Genomic DNA, 20,287 nt, shown 5'->3' with positions numbered 1-20,287 from the left:
CCTTGAAGTCCTGATTCTTCTTCAAGTGCTGGTCCTTATATGAATTACAAATGCTAGTGTGCATGCGCACCATGTGCCAGAGCTGTAACTGTTCATAGTAGTGTTCGTTGCCCCCCACCACCACCATGTGTGTCTTGCGTCGGCAAGTGGCGCATCCCAGGCTTTAAGATACTGCACGGGTCAACCCCGCTCCAGTTCCCTTTTACCGCTGCATGGCCACAGTTGGAACCCTTTGTTCCTACGTCGTCTTAGTCACCTAAGAGTATTGTGTTCGACCCTTTTTAACTGTATATAATTCCCATTTTCCTCCTCTTTAGTTCAATAGTTTTACATTCTTCGTATATAGCTAGGTTATTTTATTGGACTTTCCCCTTTGGGGACTTCTCCACCCTTCCCGGCCCAATCCCATCAAGCCAGCTTCAAAAACTGCACCTTGTGCCCTCGCTCCTTCTCAGTGAGTGACGAGCTCACCTGTTGTCTCTACTGCCTGGGTGAAGCCCATATAGTTTCCTGCTGCTCCATTTGCCACTCATTTCCATCACGGACCTGAGAAGCTCATGCACTTCATCTCCATAACTTTTTAATAGAGGAGGCAATGTGCCCACTTGCGCAACAAGACCTGGCTCCAATGGAACCACCAGAGTGACACCCGTCACTGGCGGTAAGTGCCACACTTGGCTCCTCATATGCAGCACTGCCGCACCCACTGAAGCCCGACCGCGTGCACAAGAAGCACAGGCACAAGGGCAGCTCCCTGACCGCGACCACCTCAGAACAACACATTTCTTCCACGAGCTGCGATTGGTCGGGTGAGAAGTCGTATGCTGCAACAGAAGTTCTGGCTTTGACTTCAGCCCCTAAGAGAGTGCGCACGCAACACCGTTCCTAATGCCACCACTTACCATCAGCCCCATGTAGTCCAGCAGTGGGACCTTCTACCTCGCTCTTGGCACTGTCAATTCCATTGGGACCCTTAGGCTTGATGCATCCGGTCCCAGGCACTCCAGGCTGTCTATCGCCTCTCACGCTGTCAGCAGAACTTCAGCTACCCTTCGCAGGTACTCCCCTGCACTCTGTACTCCCTTCTCTAGTTGATGAACCCCTTGTCCTCCATCATTCTCCACTGGCTCCAGGACAGACGAGCCCCTCTTGCTCTTCAACCGTCCTCCTCCGCCATGCCTGGCACCATTGGTTCCACCAGTGCCGACAGCTCCTCCCTTTCCAGAACCCTTGGAGTCTGACTGGTCTACCGATCCGGACACGGCCTTTTCCCTGGCCTGCTCTTACAGTCCTGATCCTTGGCACCCTCTGGACTACATTCCTGCATCTGACTCCTAGTCCAGAAACCCACAGGCAACGTCGATGCATGGCAACCCCTACTCCTGACCTAACTGGCCCTCATGGTACCCCTAGCATCATCGTGGTATACATCGCCCACACCGTGCATCTCCTTCCCATACTGCCACTATCCAGGATGAACCCTTGGATGGTCCTGCTCCATCAGCACTGCCGGTCCTGGCGACACCTCCAGAACCACCCATCCCTACAAGCACTTTGTCACTAGAAAATGCCTTTATTCCACGTTCCATCTCACACCTGGTGACCACATGCAATATCAGTCCCTGCTCCATCACATGGCTACTGCCCTCAACCTTCCAGTGAAAGATGTTTAAGACCCTCAGTACCAATTCCTGGACATCCTTCAACTTTCTGGTCCCTCTCATACAGCCTTACCCATCCCCACCACCATACTGCATGGCGGTGCCATACATGTTAGGCAGTGTGGCATACGCTAGCCTCCTGCACCCCTACACCAAAGTGGGCAGAACATCAATACTTGGTTCCCTCTAAGGGCACAGACTTTCTGTGCTAATTGGCTGTAAAATGCTAGCAAATTGGAATGGTAACTTTTTACACCTACTTTGTAAGATATAAATTACTTCAAAAGGTTCAAGGCAATGGAGAATGAGGTCCATGCTCCACATTGCAGTTTAACTCTACTTTCTGTTGCAATGGAACATCTCAGTTCATCCAGTATAATTATGTAGTTACTTATTTGTATTCTGACATTTCTCTTTATGAATGAGGAGTGGAAGAACACGAGATACTCTGTCATAAGAAATCAGCCATCATATATTTGTTTGTTTTCTCCAGTGGTTTTCTAGACCCTAAATGATAGTTGTGGAACGGAGAGCCTTTGTGCATCGGGTATTTAAATAACTGTTAAACCAGATGTGCAATATCATCACAAAAATTTACCAGCCCAGATACAAACATTACTCCCATGATGATGAAAAAGTAATGCTACTTTACTCATTTAAAAAACAAACAAAAATACCATATCCTTCTCCAGGCAAATGGGTGAGTAATTTATAGTTAATGTCATTAATGTAACAATAACTATAATAGATTGCATACTGCAACTTTTGTAGTATGCCAGTGAGCAATATACACTGTGCTAAAAGGTGTGTGTATGTGTTTGAATGTATAATGTATATACAAAGATGCAATCACATGTACCACTTGCCTGTTGTGGAGATATCCATACAATTAATTCAGTTCACCTCGGGCTTTTGGCCACCTCATCTTCATTCTACCTAATAATCAAATTCCACAAGGACTGTTTCTAACATTTCAAATCTCTGAGGAGCTTCACAAATAAATTGTTTTTAAAAATGGCATGTTTTCTTCTGTCCCTCTTCCCCAACATGTGAAATTTCTTCTTTCTATAGGAAAGAACAGAATTATCAGACACATAGATGAACATGATTTGTTGGGACATTGTCAACATGGTTTTTGTAAAGGGAAATCATGTCTCACCAATCTTCTAGAAGTCTTTGAGGGGGTCAACAAGCATGTGGTCAAGGGTGATCCAGTGGATATAGTGTACTTAGATTTTCAGAAAGCCTTTGACAAGGTCCCTCACTAAAGGTTCTTAGGCACAGTAAGCTGTCATGGGATAAGAGGGAAGGTCCTCTCATGGATCAGTAACTAGTTAAAAGATAGGAAGCAAAGGTTAGGAATAAATTGTTAGTTTTCAGAATGGACAGAGGTAAATAGTGATATCCCCTTAGGGATCTGTATTGTGTCCAGCACTGTTCAACATATTCATAAATGATCTGGAAAAAGGGTGGTTCTTTGAGTGCTTGCCCATGTCTATTCCATTCTGTGTGTGCATGTGTGCCGTCGTCGTAGATTTTTGCCTTAGCGGTATCTGTAGGGCCAGGTGTGGCGCCCCCTTTAGAGGCACTGTCGAAGCTAGGTGTGCTTTCCAGATGGCATGGAATGTGGCAGACTCAGTGGCTAGGGTAGTTGCGGCGGCGGTTTTCATGAGGTGCAGCTCCTGGCTTCACACCACTGGTCTGTCCACTGGTCTGTCCCAAGAGATGCAGACCTCTATCCAGGACTCAATGGGAAAGGTCTCTCGGACACTCGGGCCACTCTGCACTCTCTGGGCATGCATATGCCGCAGTCTGCATGGAAAGAGTTCCACTCCCCCTGCCGCCAAGACCGGCAGCCTCGTCAAGGACCTGCAAGGAGAAGGGATAGAGAAATGAGCTTTAGTCGTTGCCGCCCTTCCTCCTCCACTCACCCTCGCAGCCCAGCCAAACATCCCAGGGACCAGAAGCGTTCATTTTGAAGGTTCACTCGAGAGCAATGCCCCAGTCAGTTCCCCAGATCCACCTTGTTCTTTCCTCGTCCATCTTCGTCCCTACCGTTCGGCCTGGTCGTGGGTCACCTCGGACCAGTGGGTGGTGGACATATTATCTCGGGGCTATCCCCTGCAATTTTCGGCCACCCCTCCCTCCCACCTCCCCTCTTCTGGGTCCGTTCTCACAAGTAACTACTCGTCTAAGAGGCTGAGAACCTCCTGTACCTAGGGGCAGTGGAGGAGGTCCCTCAGGACATGAAGGGAAAAGGGTTCTATTCCCACTACTTCCTAATCCCGAAAGCAAAACGGGACCTCAGACCCATTCTGGACCTGCATCACCTCAACAAGTCTCTCAAAAAGTTGCAGTTTCGCATGGTCTTCCTGGCCTCCATCATCCCCTCCCTGGATCCAGGAGACTCGTACACACCACCCTTGACTTGAAGGATGCTTATTTCCATATTTCCAAGGTCACAGACATTTCCTCCATTTCATAGTGGGCAGATGCCATTTTCAAGTCATGGCGCTTCTCTTTGGCCTCTCATCGGCCCTGAGGGTGTTCACAAAATGTATGGCGCCAGTGGCTGCTTACCTGAGATGTCAAGGGGTCCAGGTCTTCCCATATCTCGATGACTGGCTCATCAAAGGCAGGTCTCGGGAGCAAGTGCAGAGGAGCCTCAATCTGGTATGTTCCACCTGCCACGACCTGGGCCTGTTAATAAATGAGAAAAAATCCATCTTAATGCCTGTCTAGCAAATAGAGTTCATTGGGGCAGTTCTCAACTCCACACAAGCAAGAGCCTTCCTTCCGGAAGCTCATTTTCAGGCCATATCGGCCGTGATCTCACATGTAAAGAACAACCAGCTCACCATGGCTCACACCTGCCTGCGGCTGTTGGGCCACATGGCGGTGTGTACGTATGTGGTCAGCCATGCTCGGCTCCATCTCCGGCCTCTGCAAGCATGGGTGGCGTCTGTCTACATCCCCAACAGGCATGACCTAGACCAGATAGTCAGGGTGCCGGACCACATCAGGTCGTCCCTGGATTGGTGGTTAGACCCCGGATCGGTGTTGGAGGGAGTCCCCTTTGTAATCCCATCCCCATCATTGACCCTGGCCTCTGATGCTTTGGACCTGGGCTGGGGAGGCAACTTGGGCTAGCTGAGCACCCAGGGCCACTGGTTGCAGGATGATCTGACCCTCCACATCAATGTCAGGGAGCTAAGAGCAGTTATTCTGGCCTGCCAGGCTTCCTTACCCCACCTGAAGGCAGATGTGGTGCAGGTCCTGATGGACAATATCGCCGTTGTATTACATCAACAGGCAGGGTGGTGTCAGGTCTTCGGCCCTTTGTCAAGAAGCTCTCCATCATTGTGTGCGGCATGCCATCCATCTGATAGCCACACACCTGTCTGGAACCAGGAACATCTTGGCAGATCTCCTCAGCAGGACTTTCTCGTCTCACCACAAGTGGTCGCTCCATCTTCCAGGGGTGGGGGACTCCCCAGGTGGACCTGCTCGCATCCAGGCGGAGCAGAAAGTGCCATATGTTTTGTTCAATGGGGGGGATAGACAGGGGCTCCCTGTCGGAAGCCTTTCTCATTCCTTGGTCGGGAGTGCTAATGTATGCCTTCCCGCTAGTGCTGTTGATTCACAGAGTTCTTGCGAAGATCAAGCAATACAGGGCAAGAATTATCCTAATAGCCCCCGCGTGACCTTGCCAGCACTGGTTTGGCACATTGCTGCATTCGGTAGCCTCCCCACTGCAGCTGCCCCTCTGGCTGGATCTGCTATCCCAGAACTACGGCAGCCTTTTGCACCCAAACCTGGTGGCGCTGCACTTGGTGGCTTGGCTACTGCATGGCTAAGTGTGGACAAATGGGCATGCTCAGCCCATGTTCAGCAGGTCTTACTGGGTAGCAGGAAACCCTTCACCAGAGCAGCTTACCTGGCCAAATGGAAAAGGTTCGTGTGCTAGGCCTCAGAACAGCGTATTCGGGCCAAACAGTGCTGCAAGCTGCAAGACTCTGAACTCTGAGTCCACCTCCATTGATACTGCTTGTGAGCTAAGTTCCCTCTAAGCTGTGTGGCCGCACAGCTACCTATCCCCTAGCCCCAGACTTGCCGCATCGCCCCTCTCCTCACCCCAACCCAGCCCAGTGCCAAATCTGATGCGACCGGGGGACAGGTGCCCCGCCACAGCCCAGCACCAAACCTGACAGGCGACAGGCGCACCCTTCCCCGGCCTGAACCTAGGCTGGCCTGGATCTGCCACGGCCTGGAGAGGCGCCTCTCCCCCACCCCAGCCCAGGTGCTGCTGCGGTGAGAGAGCGTGGGGGCAGGGGAGTCCTCTCTCCCCACCATAGCCCTGGGGAGCCCCACTGCGCCCTCACCCCCCACACCTCAACTGTCTGTCCCAACCCTGACCCCCGCGTCCCCAGCTGCACCCCAACACTCTGCCCCAGCCCTGAGCCCCCTCCCACACTCTGAACCCCTTGGCCCCACTCTGCCACATGAATTTTGTTATGTGTTACACATCACCTCCATATTTGTGGACATAACAAAATTCATTCTGCACATGGGTGGGCAAAATTAGAGGGAACGCTGCTTGTGAGTCACCTAGAATAGAATTGACATGAGCAAACACTTGAAGAAGAAAAAACGGTTACCTACCTTTCATAACTGTTGTTCTTCGAGATGTGTTGCTCATGTCCATTCCAATACCCGCTCTCTTGCCCCTTTGTTGGAGTTGCCGGCAAGAAGGAACTGAGAGGGCGTAGGGCTGGCAGCACCTGATATACCAACGCATCAGCGCGGCACTCAGGGAGGCTCCAAAGCTGGCCCTTCGGATACTGTAAAGGCAAAAATCTCCGACAACCGCGCACGTGGGTGTGCGCACACCTAGAATGGAATGGAAATGAACAACACATTTTGAAGAGCAACAGTTATGAAAGGTAGGTAACTGTTTTTTAAATAATGAGGTGGCAAAATTTGCAGATGATGATACTAAACTACTCAAGATAGTTCAGTCTAAAGCAGACTGCAAAGAGTTACAAAGGGATCTCACAAAACTGGAGGACTGGGCAACAAAATGGCAGATTAATTTCCGTATTGACAAATGCAAAGTAATGCACATTGGAAAACATAATATAAAGTATATATATAAAATGATGGGGTCTAAATTGGCTGTTACCACTCAGAAAAGAGATCTTGGACTCATTGTTCTCTGGAAACAGCCACTCAGTGTACAGCAATGGTCAAAAAAGCTAACTAAATGTTGGGGATGATTAGGAAAGGGATAGATAATAAGACAGAAAGTATAATATTGCTTCTATATAAGTGCATGGTATGCCATGGACTTGTATAGAAGCAATATTATATTTTAGAAGCACAGAATCATAGAATCTCAGGGTTGGGAGGGACAGGGACAGGAGGTTCTAGTCCAACCCCCTGCTCAAAGCAGGACCAATCCCCAACTAAATCATCCCAGCCAGGGCTTTGTCAAGCCTGACCTTGAAAACCTCTAAGGAAAGCGATTCCACCACCTCCCTAGGTAACCCATTCCAGTGCTTCACCACCCTCTTAGTGAAAAAGTTTTTCCTAACATCCAACCTAAACCTCCCCCACTCCAACTTGAGACGATTACTCCTTGTTCTGTCATCTGCTACCACTGAAAACAGTCTAGATCCATCCTCTTTGGAACCCCCTTTCAGGTAGTTGAAAGCAGCTATCAAATCCCCCCTCATTCTTCTCTTCTGCAGACTAAACAATGCCAGTTCCCTCAGCCTGTCCGCATAAGTCATGTGCTCCGGCCCCCTAATCCTTTTTGTTGCCCTCCGCTGGACTCTCTCCAATTTATCCACATCCTTTTTGTAGTGTGGGACCCAAAACTGGACACAGTACTCCAGATGAGGCCTCACCAATGGCAAATAGAGGGGAATGATCACAACCCTCGATCTGCTGGCAATGCCCCTACTTATACATCCCAAAATGCCATTGGCCTTCTTGGCAACAAGGGGATTCTGCTGACTCATATCCAGCTTCTTGTCCACTGTAACCCCTAGGTCCTTTTCTGCAGAACTGCTGCCTAGCCATTCAGTCCGTCGCAGTGTATGGGATTCTTCCGTCCTAAGTGCAGGACTCTGCACTTGTCCTTGTTGAACCTCATCAGATTTCTTTTGGCCCAATCCTCAATTTGTCTAGGTCCCTCTGTATCCTATCCCTACCCTCCAGCGTATCTACCTCCCAGTTTAGTGTCATCTGCAAACTTGCTGAAGGTGCAGTCCACACTATCCTCCAGATCATTAATGAAGATATTGAACAAAACCGGCCCCAGGACCGACCCTTGGGGCACTCCACTTGATACCGGCTGCCAACTAGACATGGAGTATTTTCTTGAATACTGCGTGCAGATGTGGCCGCACCATCTCAAAAAAGATATATTTTAATTGGAAAAGGTACAGAAAAGGGCATGAAAAACATTAGGGGTATCGAACAGCTTCTGTGTGAGGAGAGATTAATAAGACTGGGACTTTTCAGCTTGGAAAAGAGATGACTAAGGGGGAATATGATTGAGGTCTATAAAATCATGACTGGTGTGGAGAAAGTAAACAAGGAAGTGTTATTTTCTCCTTCTCATAACAGTAGAACTAGGAGTCACCAAATGAAATTAATAGGCAACAGGTTTCAAACAAACAAAAGCAAGTATTTCTTCACACGATGCACAGTCAGTCTGTGGAACTCTATGCCAGAGGATGTTGTGAGGCCAAGACTATACCAGGGTAAGGATTAGATTAGTTCCTGGAGGATGGATCCATCAGTGGCTATTAGCTAGGATGGACAGGGATGCAAACCATGCTCTGTAGTGTCCCTAGCCTCTGTTTGCCAGGAGCTGGGAATGGGCGACAGGGCTTGGATCACTTGATGATTACCTGTTCTGTTTATTCCCTCTGAAGCACCTGGCATTGGCCACTATTGGAAGAGAGAATACTGGGCTGGATGGACCATTGGTCTGATGCAATATGGCTGTTCTTATGTACTCTCTCTACTGTCCAAAATTTCACTGCTCTGTGAGGTGAAGGATTCAGTGCTGCGCCAGTGGCAAGTTTAAGGAGAAATTCCCAGGTTTCCCTTAGGGCCCATACAGCATACACTTCTAGTCAAGGAAGGTCACATGATATCAGACCTTAAAATTGTAAAGTTGTCATGTGTATGTAAAATAAATTAAAGTAATGTTGTAATGCTCTGTGAGTTGTTTGTTACCATTGTCTTCTCCCTCCGTGTTGTGACCAGTTGGACTCAGGCTGGATTTGTCAAAGGATCTTAAAGGATTTAGGTGCAGCTCCCTTTGCATTCCAGTGGGATTTGATTTTACAGGCAGAAATGAATTATTGTAACAATGCGTCTCATTGTAAGGCTCTGAAGTATTTTTAAATAGTTTCTCTATAAACTGTGCAGCAAATATGAAACATGTAGTAGAGTGATTGTAAAGATTTTATTGGCACTTCTTAGGATGACCTGCATAATTCATTAGTGGCTTCACCACCATCTTCATGTCAATAAAACCTTGATAAAACACCACACAATCATTTGTCCTCTCTCAATTCATATATTTAAAACGATAATGACATTTGTAGGATTGGAATACAAGGCTGATGCATCAAGCTTTAAATAAATATGTTATACCACTTTGTGCATTGTCAGACATTTACTTCTGTTTCATGGAGCAATGCTGTAACAGTAAGCCATTCCAGAGCAATTATCAACAAGCTATGTGTGTGTAAAATACTTATGGAGATGTGTTTTCTAAAATACATAATATTACAGTTAATCTATTTCCTGCCATCCTTCTGATGTTAGTTGTAGATACCTTCTAAATGTGCTAATATATTATAATGGTCCTTGCAGTTGAATGGGACGAAAATGGATGTACGAAATTTTAAAAACCCCATAGAGAGAGGTTCAGTGATAGATTAGGAGTGACTTATGTCTCAGTTCTGGCAGGTGTTGAGCACTTGCGAAAAGTGTTGAGTACCCACAGTTCACAATGAGGTCAATGCTCAGCACTTTGCAGGACTGAGTCCTTTTTGTATTACTTGTATTCCTTGAGTCCAAGATGTGAAAAAATATATTCTTGAAGATGAAATTATGTTGGCAATGACTGTTTAGCACGCTCCACGAGTAATGGAGAAAAGGTGATGGAAAGAAAATAAGTACCTCAAACACATCAAGTTGATTATATTTCCTTGGGTTTTAATTGGTCTTCATTGTTGCCTGTATGGATGTTTTGAGTGCCACGAAGGGGTGGCCTGAGCTGGCAGGGGGAGGAAGGAGCCCAAGAAGCCGTAGTGATTCCTTTTAAGAAAATGTATCCTTTTCATCTGAAAAGACAAAGTTTTCAGTGACAGCTTCTCTTCATGGCAGTATTTCTCATCTGCAAATGGCCAGCAGTTTTAGGAGGATATTATTAAATACCTTTTTGTATAGCTGCACCACTTTGAAAGCCTGAAAATGTTTGTCTTGATTTCTGCTCATTGCTGCTTCTGCAGAGACACAAGGTGGAAGCACTCTTGTGCAGCTTTACTTTGTTGAGTTCCATGGAATTCTTTAAAAAAAAAAAAATTAATTGACTTCTAAACCCCAGAGGACATTCTTTGCTAAATATAGCACAATAGGTGGTGAAATGTAGGGCTCAAACTATTTGCATTCTGTCACTGACAGTGGATTCTCACTTATATCCACACTTTGCTAAACCACAGACTCTATAATCTGCACAGAAATCTGACAGTTTCTTCCCACGTTAGCAAACTTTTAATAGCAGAGACAGCACTCCTATCACTACGAGTTTATGACCTGAAGAAGAGCTCTGTGTCTCTCTCACCAACAGAAGAAGTTGGTCCAAAAAAAGACCAACCCACCCATCTTGTCTTTCCAATATTCAATGATTTATAATGAGTCTTCCCAGCTATTACTGATAATTAGCAAGGTTCTTCAGTACATTTAAATTTAAATTTTCTTAACAAGCATGGTCCAGTGGATATGGCACTGGACTGGGAGTCAAAAGATTGGTTATTTGTCCAGCTCTTCCATAGACCTGCTGGGTGGCCTTAGACAAGTCACTTTCATCATAGAGCTTCAGGATATGATGCAAGTCCCAGCGTGTGGCTAGTCCATTGGGAGTGACCCCGGTAGTTTGCTGGACTCCAAGGACTCACATAGTTCCACAGGGACAGACCTGTGGCCTCTTGAGATTCTAAGACTGGGCCTTCAGGTCCCAGCAATCTCTGTCTCTCTCCATAGCTCTCTGCAGTGAATTCAGCTGAGACAGACCCTGTGGGAGGCTTGTACTGTTCTGCTTTAGGGTGCAATTCTTTCAGTGAATATTTGCAGCAAGAGCAGGCAGCCTTTTCAAAGCAAGGTAACAGTTTATTAGTGACCTGGCTACAGAACCTGCAAGTCCTTAGGTTAGCATAGAGAGGCATTCCATTTCTGTCTTTGTGTCTCTCCCTTGTCCTTAGTCCCAGGTGAGAGCCTGTTTCTCCCCAAAGGGCAGCCTTTACTCCAGCCACCTGATGCCTTTCTCCTTTGTTTTCCAGCTGAGTTCATGTCGAGGTTTCCTGCTGTTAGGTGTCAGTTCTCATTGTCTTTCCGGATTCTTTGTTGGCATGGATCAGTTTCAGTCAGTTTTTTAATGATCCTTCATTCCACCCCAGACAGTGATACACAGACTTCATGTCTCCTGTGCTGCTCCAGGAGCAGCTTTGGCCCTTTCACACCCACTAGGTAGCGATGCAAAGGGAAACGGCACATATAGGAGTCATAAAAATATTATAGGAAATTCCCACAAAAATTGTCACAAATTTTTCTTTCTGTACTTCAGTTTCTTCATCTGTCAAGTAGATATTTGCCCTCCTTTTAATGCGTTTTTAGATCTACAGATGAAAAGTACTGTATTAAGTTCAGTAGTTGTATAAAGTTGTTGTTCAGAAGTTTGGGCTAGTTACAGCTGATGTGCACAGTAATGTTTTTCAACCAAGTTATGACTGGTATTTAAGATGAAATTGCTGTCAGTATTGTCATGCATTATATAAAAGAACCAGACGAAATTGGGATATTTTGTTTATCAAGAGCTTACTTTTGTGTTCATATTATGAATTCCACTTTAATTAGCCTAGTATATATTGTTAGGCCATCTTTGTTATCTTCCATAGAGACAGCGACTGTCTCAGTATTCGTAGCAGTTTGTTTTGTCACACACCATGTTCCAACTGGCATGTTTGCTGTAATGATTTCTGCTGATTCCAGTTATATCTCCGAAAATCCAGTCAAACTAACCTCTGTTAACAAGCCACGGAACCACCAAGGCATCTTTTTGGGCACTGGAAACTTAATGAACCCAATTTCCTTTTTGCCCTGAGGAACAAATTTCAGCAACTTAGGATCTAGTTACGGTTCCATACTTAATGTGTATCGGTGCATTGTCTTTAGTCACTCTCCCTTCAGTCATCTGTGTGTAAAGCCTCTTAATTCCATTTTATTGTTTTATATTGAAGTACGTACATGCCATGTTGTTCTACAGATGTTATAGAGAAAAGTTAGTAATTGAGGCGCTGATCCTGCAAACGCTTTTGTACATGCTTAATTTTAAGCATGTGAGCAGTCCCATTCATTTCATTGGGTTTTTTTTCATGCTTCTAGTTAAGCATGTGTGTGTTTCCCAAGCCTGGTAGAGCTGATACTACAGATCACAGAGATTTTGGATGAATATAGTTTGTCTGTCTTGAGTATTAATATTCCTTGTGGTCCTTCACTTTTGAGGAAAAAAAAATAGTGATCAGATAGATCATTGATGGCTGTAAATATTTTATGTTATATATTCAACCAGCTGGTGGTGATAAACAATAGAATTATTAATTGGTTTTTGAAATTCATTAAAAACACAATTAAAGATAAGCAGGTTGCCAGTGACGTGTTGCACATCTAGAGTGCCATCCTTTTGGATGACACATTAAAACATTATTCCTTCTGTTTTGTTTCTGGTTGCTGTTGAAGTAGAAATTAAAAATTTTAGGACACTCTTGGAAAAAACTGGTTTCAGAGTAACAGCCGTGTTAGTCTGTATTCGCAAAAAGAAAAGGAGTACTTGTGGCACCTTAGAGACTAACCAATTTATTTGAGCATGAGCTTTCGTGAGCTACAGCTCACTTCATCGGATGCATACCGTGGAAACTGCAGCAGACTTTATATACACACAGAGAATTGTGTGTATATAAAGTCTGCTGCAGTTTCCACGGTATGCATCCGATGAAGTGAGCTGTAGCTCACGAAAGCTCATGCTCAAATAAATTGGTTAGTCTCTAAGGTGCCACAAGTACTCCTTTTCTTTTTGCGAATACAGACTAACACGGCTGTTACTTTGAAACCTGTCATTATGCAAGGCACTGCATTTAGCTGTATGGAGTGGAAATCTATCAACTGCATGAAAATTTTCAGTGGAGTGGGGTGGGAGGAGGTATTGTTTCATATTCTCTGTGTGTATATAAAGTCTGCTGCAGTTTCCACGGTATGCAGCCGATGAAGTGAGCTGTAGCTCACGAAAGCTCATGCTCAAATAAATTGGTTAGTCTCTAAGGTGCCACAAGTACTCCTTTTCTTTTTGGAAAAAACTATCGAGCATAACCCAGTATCCTGGTCAATAGTAGTACTCTTTCAATCAATTATAAGGTATGAAGTATTGCTGTGTATTTTCCTACATTATTATTGTATTGCCAGTTGTTAACTCCTTGCTCTGTAAAGTAATTTTTGGCCCAAGGGCCATATCTGGGTATGGAAATTGTATGGCGGGGCCATGAATGCTCACAAAATTGGGATTGGGGTGTAGGAGGGGGTGTGGGCTCTGGCTGGGGGTGCGGGCTCCGGTTTTGGGCTGGGGATGAGGGGTTTGAGGTGTAAGAGGGTGCTCCAGGCTGGGCCAACGGGTTCAGAGGGCGGGAGGGGGACCAGGGCAGGGGAATGGGGGGGGGTGAGGGCTCTGGCTGGGGGTGCAGGCTCTGGGGTGGGGCTGGGGATGAGGGGTTTGGGGTGCAGGAGGGTGCTCTGGGCTGGGACGGAGGGTGTGAGGGGGATCAGGGCTGGGGCAGGAGGTTGGGGCACGGGAGGGGATCAGAGATGCAGGTTCCGGGCGACACTTTAGAAGCAGCAGCATGTCCCCCCTCCGGCTCCTATGAGGAAGCACAGCCAGGCGGCACCACCCCGCAGCTCCCATTGGCCAGGAACTGCAGCCAAAGGGAGCTGTGGAGGTGACACCTGCGGACAAGGCAGTACTTGGAGCCCTCTGGCTGCCCCTAAATGTAGGAGCCGGAGGGGGACATGCCACTGTTTCCAGAAGCCATGGCGCACGCGGAGCAGCCCCCAACCCCGCTCCCCAGATGGAACATGGGAGTGGGGCAAGCCCCAGACCCTGCTCCCAGTGGGAGCTCGAGGGCTGAATTAAATTGGCTGGCTGGCCGAATGTGGCCCGTGGGCTGTAGTTTGCCCACCCCGTCTTAGAGTATGAAAAAATAGCTTGTAAAACAAATTCTGTCTTGTTCTAACATTGCTCTGGCCGTTTAGCTGTCACTGCTTTTTGGTAAAAACTTATCATTTGGATCTTAGTTCCAGAGAATGGTTTGGGTATTTTTATTTTTCTATGTGGTTGAAAACAAAGCTCAAGTGAGAGTGAAGGTAGTACCCAGGACCAGACCAGTCTAACCATGATTTGGTGTTGGCAAGTAATGGGCGTAAACTTGTATTGCAGCCCAAACAACTGTAGCTGCACCAAAGATGTGGAAGAAACCAAAAGATCGGACCCAAGCCACTGAGGAGGTGTTAGAGGCGGAAACAGAGGTAAGGGGCAGTGTAATCTTCCTATATCTTACTTTCAAGATAATGTGTAACCCTCTTGTAAGGCTAGCTTGGGTCACACACTACCACTCATTTAGCTAAGAAGGTGTAAATGGACTTGATTGTGGGGGCAAACTGTCAGATACACTCCATTATATTTTAAACAGATATCTGTAGTCTGCAGATCTTTTGGATACCTAAATATGCATTCATTTTGTCTAATTTATATCCTCCCCACGCTCAGGGTCACTCGTCGTAACTACTGTAGTTCAAGTGAAGGATTGGACAGGTCTCGCTTTGGAGCCCATTAGAGCTGCTCAATAAATAGCCTCAGATGTTGGTGTTGAGTGGGATAGCATGCCTTTCCCCTTCACAATGCTGTATTTGTGATGTCATGAACAAAGAACTATGTCTTCATGGCAGAATCAAGCTGGAGGAGAAGCCGAGAAGTGAAAGAGTTGAAGTTGTCATGCAAACCTGCATATCAACAATAGCTACATGAATAGAGAAAATTTTCAGCAAATCAGAGATTCCCTCTACCTGTTCTCTCAAGTTTGCACTGGTGTGAGGTCCTTCTTTCTGGTAGTCTGATGTGGGCCACCATCTGTATTAAGGGACAGAAGATAACCCTTGGATGAACTTGCACAGTTCCTGTTGACTTCAATGGGATTATTGCAGTACATCTTCAAGGACAGAATTTTGGCAGTGGGTCTCTCAGGATCAGAACACTGGGAGTCTTAATGGGGTTACTTCTGTAATGTGTAGCAGACTAAAGGGAATTGCAACTATTGACACTAGAAAGTCTTATTTTGGAGTCCTCTTCCCATGTAGGCCATGTTTAAATGTGCAGAAACTGTTGGAAGTCTGAGAGAGTTCTACTTTTTGTACAGAGACAAACAAAAAACTAATATGAGTGCATTAATTTCATTCGGTTTGTCTTGGTGGGTTTTCTCTCCTCACATTGCTAGTTAAACTAGTTTCTGCAATTCATTACCTGCTTCTCTATGTGCTATCATCTCTGTGCTGTCAGTCCTTTAGCAGTAACTACATTTTTACGTGTTGTGGTACTAAGTTGAGGAGAAGGGTGGGGAGAAGTTCATACATAGATATTGAAGATAGAAAACCTTCTCAGTTTTCACTACTTTTTCAGCCAGTGATATCTTATTTTCTTCCCCAGTTGTCCTAACCGAGCTTTTAACTACCCCAAAGGTCCATATCTTGGTTACTACCCTTCTTATCAATCAAACTTTCCAGCTTGGGTGATGGACTCTGCAGAGTGGCAAGAGCGCTACTGCAGCATTCCCAGCACTTGCTTTTCCAGGGAATGAGAGACATGTGGCAGGGGTCTGTTCTAATGTCAGTATAGTTCCATTTTATTTATCCTCTTCCCACACATAAGTGTTGCATTCATAACTATATTTATCAACAATAATCCACATATCTCATTCATAGTTTTAAAAATATATTTTGAAAATTTGTTTCAGTTCTTCTACATATGCACTGACCCACTATAGTTATAATTTGTCAAATGCTATGGTAAATAATTTTAAATGTTCTGAGTGGTGGAATTGTTCATGATCTGGTACACTATGAAGAATGTAAAGGTAACTTGAAAGTTAAACTAAAGCTTTTGCTCATAAGGCATGTTTGTAAATGGCTTGATTTGAACTGTTCTGCACATACAACCCTGGTGTCCAGGATGAATGACAGCCCTGGCATGACTTTTTTGAGAAAGCTACCTGGGAGCCCTGTGGTATTATGTTTACATTCTTATGGGGTTACTGTCAAAATGTATTTTAAATTATCTGGGGAAATCTAGTATTAGAAGAGTCATGAAGAAGGGGGAATTAGCAATAGACTCTATAATCAGATTGATTAAAACTGTCCTTTATCAGCACAACTAGAAAAACTGCCTGCCCTTAGCCAAACTGGGTAAATGGAAGCATTATTCATTGTCACTTCTGAGAGCACCCTGCATGTGGGCAGGCTGTATGTTCCACAGCTTTCTCTGATCACTCAGATCAGTTTACTGCAGCTCTGTCATCCTTCCACTGTAGAAGTATGTTGCACCAATTTGCTTGTATCTGCAGAATTAATCATGAGTCTTTGCTCCTAGTATATCCTGTCAATGAGGATTGACAGGTGGATGTACTAGGAGCCTCATCCTTGGTGTCAGCAGGTGCCTGTTTTTACTATGCAGTAATGGCATACAGTCTAATTATGTGAATATCCAGTTCTTAGTGGACAGGTGCCCACATCACGCTTTCACATTATATATCCTACCATCACAGTTTGCCCCCTAGTTGGCAAATTCAACAGAAAGGCTAATTATTAAATGGACCGTTGAAATTGAAGTCATAGAATCTACAATACTAGGGTTGGAAGAGACCTCAGGAGGTCATATAGTCCAATCCCCTGCTTAGAGCAGGACCAACTCCAACTAAATCATCCCAGTCAAAGCTTTGTCAAGCGGGCCTTAAAAACCTCTAAGGATGGAGATTCCACCACCTCCCTAGGTAACCCATTCCAGTGCTTCACCACCCTCCTAGTGAAATAGTGTTTCCTAATATCCAACCTAGACTTTCCCCATTGGAACTTGAGACCATTGCTTCTTGTTCTGTCATCTGCCACCACTGAGAACAGCCGAGCTCCATCCTCTTTGGAACCCCCCCTTCAGGTAATTGAAGGCTGCTATCAAATCCCCCCTCATTCTTCTCTTCTGCAGACTAAATAGCCCCAGTTGCCTCATCCTCTCCTCTTAAGTCATGTGCCCTAGCCCCCTAATAGTTTTTGTTTCCCTCCACTGGACTCTATCCAATTTGTCCACATGCCTTCTGTAGTGGGGGGGACCAAAACTGTACTCAATACTCCAGGTGTGGCCTCACCAGTGCCGAATAGAGGGGAATAATCACTTCCCTCGATCTGCTGGCAATGCTCCTACTAATACAACCGAATATGCCATTGGCCTTCTTGGCAACAAGGGCACACTGTTGACTCACATCCAGCTTCTCGTCCACTGTAACCCCTAGGTCCTTTTCTGCAGAACTGCTGCCTAGCCATTCGGTCCCTGGTCTGTAGCGGTGCATGGGATTCTTCCGTCCTAAGTGCAGGACTCTGCACTTGTCCTTGTTGAACCTCATCAGATTTCTTTTGGCGCAATCCTCTAATTTGTCTAGGCCACTCTGGACCCTATTCGTACCCTCCAGCGTATCTACCTCTCACCCTAGCTTAGTGTCATCTGTGGACTTGCTGAGGGTGCAGTTAATCCCATCATCCAGATATCTGATAGAGATGTTGAACAAAACTGGCCCCAGGACTGACCCTGGGGCACTCCGCTTGATACCAGCTGCCAACTAGACATCCAGCAGACCCATTGTTTACCCGTTGAGCCCGACAATCTAGCCAGCTTTCTATTCACCTTATATTCCATTCATCCAATCCATACTTTTTTAACTTGCTGGCAAGAATACTGTGGGAGATGGTATCAAAAGCTTTGCTAAAGTCAAGATATATCACATCCACCTCATATCCACAGAGCCAGTTATCTCATCGTAGAAGGTAATCAGGTTGGTCAGGAATGACTTGCCCTTGGTGAATCCATGTTGACTGTTCCTGATCACTTTCCTCTCCTCCAAGTGCTTCAAAATGGATTCCTTGAGGACATGCTCCATGATTTTGCCAGGGACTGAAGTAAGGCTGTAGTTCCCCGGGTTCTCTTTCTTCCCTTTTTTAAATATGGGCACTATATTTGTCTTTTTCCAATCGTCCAGGACCTCCCCCGATCGCCACGAATTTTCAAAGATAATGGCCAATGGCTCTGCAATCACATCGGCCAACTCCCTCAGCGCCCTTGGATGCATTAGTTCTGGACCCATGGACTTGTGCATGTCCAGCTTTTCTAAATAGTCCTTAAGAATATAAGAATGGCCATACTGGGTCAGACCAAAGGTCCATCCAGCCCAGTATCCTGTCTACTGACAGTGGTCAATGCCAGGTGCCCCAGAGGGAGTGAACCTAACAGGTAATGATCTAGTGATCTCTCTTCTGCTATCCATCTCCACCCTCTGACAAACAGAGGCTAGGGACACCATTCCTTACCCATCCTGGCTAATAGCCATTAATGGACTTAACCTCCATGAATTTATCCAGTTCTCTTCTAAACCCTGTCCTTAACCTGTTCTTTCACCACTGAGGGCTGCTCACTTCCTCCCCATACTGTGTTGCCCAGTGCAGCAGTCTGGGAGCTTCCCTTGTCTGTGAAGACCGAGGCAAAAAAAGCATTGAATACTTCAGCTTTTTCCACATCATCTGTCACTATGTTGCCTCCCCCACACTTTCCCTGACCATCTTCTTGTTGCTAACATACCTTCCTAAGTGCAGGACCACCTTCTTGTTACCCTTCACATCCCTTGCTGGCTGCACCTCCAATTGTGCCTTGGCCTTCCTGATTACACCCCTGCATGCTCTAGCAATATTTTTATACTCCTCCCTAGTCGTCTGTCCAAATTTCCACTTCTTGTCAGCTTCCTTTTTGAGTTTAAGCTCACCGAAGATTTCACTGTTAAACCAAGCTGGTCGCCTGCCATATTTGCTATTCTTTCTGCACTTCGGGATGGTTTGTTCCTGCGCCCTCAATAAGGCTTCTTTAAAATATAGCCAGCTCTTCTGGACTCTTTGCCCCCTCATATTAGCTTCCCAAAATATAAGGGAGTAAGCCATGTAGTGTGCATCATCATGCCCTTTTCCAAGCCAGGGTGTGAAGTACACTAGCAGGGGGCAATGCCAGGAAAGCTTGCAGTTGCTGTGTGTTTTTTCATCATTCAGTTGAGGACTCAGTCTCCAAGGCCATTATGCCAAATTTAGTTAAAGAAAAATGAAGTAAATTTACAAATTCTTTACTTAGAAGAAAAAGAAAAGGAGTACTTGTGGCACCTTAGAGACTAACCAAATTATTTGAGCATGAGCTTTCGTGAGCTACAGCTCACTTCACGAAAGCTCATGCTCAAATAAATTGGTTAGTCTCTAAGGTGCCACAAGTACTCCTTTTCTTTTTGCGAATACAGACTAACACGGCTGTTACTCTGAAACTTAGAACAGTGCAGAAAGCATTTTTGAATGCTATGTTTTAGATAGCAAAGTGATCAAATTCTTCTTTTGAGCATCATAAATTAATTACACCATTCTTTTAATGGATGAATGTGGTTTGAATCTGGACTTCTCCCAGGAAAATTGTGTTCCTAGCACTTCACTGATTGTCATCAGAATAAGGCTGTCCCCTTGGAGCATTTTAAAATTTAATAGTCAGGGATAACATACAAAATATGCAAATACAGACTAACACGGCTGCTACTCTGAAACCATACAAAATATGGGGTTTCCTGAGAAATAGCAGCCAGATGAAATTGCATTTGTGTGTTACATTAGCATTATTTATTGGAAACTGCTCCAGTTTGCAGCGGGTGTTTTTCATTTAGAGAAACAACCCCTATGAACAGGGTTCTGCACTAGTGGAGCTGCTGTTTTCCCATCAGATGAGGGAGTGAGAGATTGCATGGGTTTGGATTCCTATCTGTTACTCCTGATCATCGTATTACAGGGCTTAACTGTTCCTTCCATTCTAACTCAACAGTACATGTAGACTTTATAGGTAATATTAAGCCATTCCAGTTACAATGTTAATTGACAGTGGGTTACTTCAGAAAATGAGATACTGCGTTTTGAGTAAATGATCTTATTTACTCTGTTTCATTATAGTC

At 45.5% G+C, this 20,287-nt stretch overlaps 1 protein-coding gene across 47 annotated transcripts in view; it reads left to right on the top strand.

Moving 5' to 3' along the window:
• Positions 1-20,287, top strand: part of EIF4G3 (eukaryotic translation initiation factor 4 gamma 3) — a 457,314-nt gene that overhangs the window by 304,237 nt on the left and 132,790 nt on the right. For all 47 annotated transcript variants that reach the window (XM_048825364.2, XM_048825402.2, XM_048825383.2 and 44 more), the window contains one exon: positions 14,446-14,534. In XM_048825364.2, coding sequence (XP_048681321.2) covers positions 14,446-14,534 — 89 coding nt within the window. The remainder of the gene's footprint in view (positions 1-14,445; positions 14,535-20,287) is intronic.

This window comes from Caretta caretta, chromosome 18, assembly GCF_965140235.1.
Source record: "Caretta caretta isolate rCarCar2 chromosome 18, rCarCar1.hap1, whole genome shotgun sequence".
NCBI classification, from domain to species: domain Eukaryota; kingdom Metazoa; phylum Chordata; order Testudines; family Cheloniidae; genus Caretta; species Caretta caretta.
The sequence above is the reverse complement of the archived record's forward strand: the minus strand, read 5'-3'. Positions and strand labels throughout refer to the sequence as shown.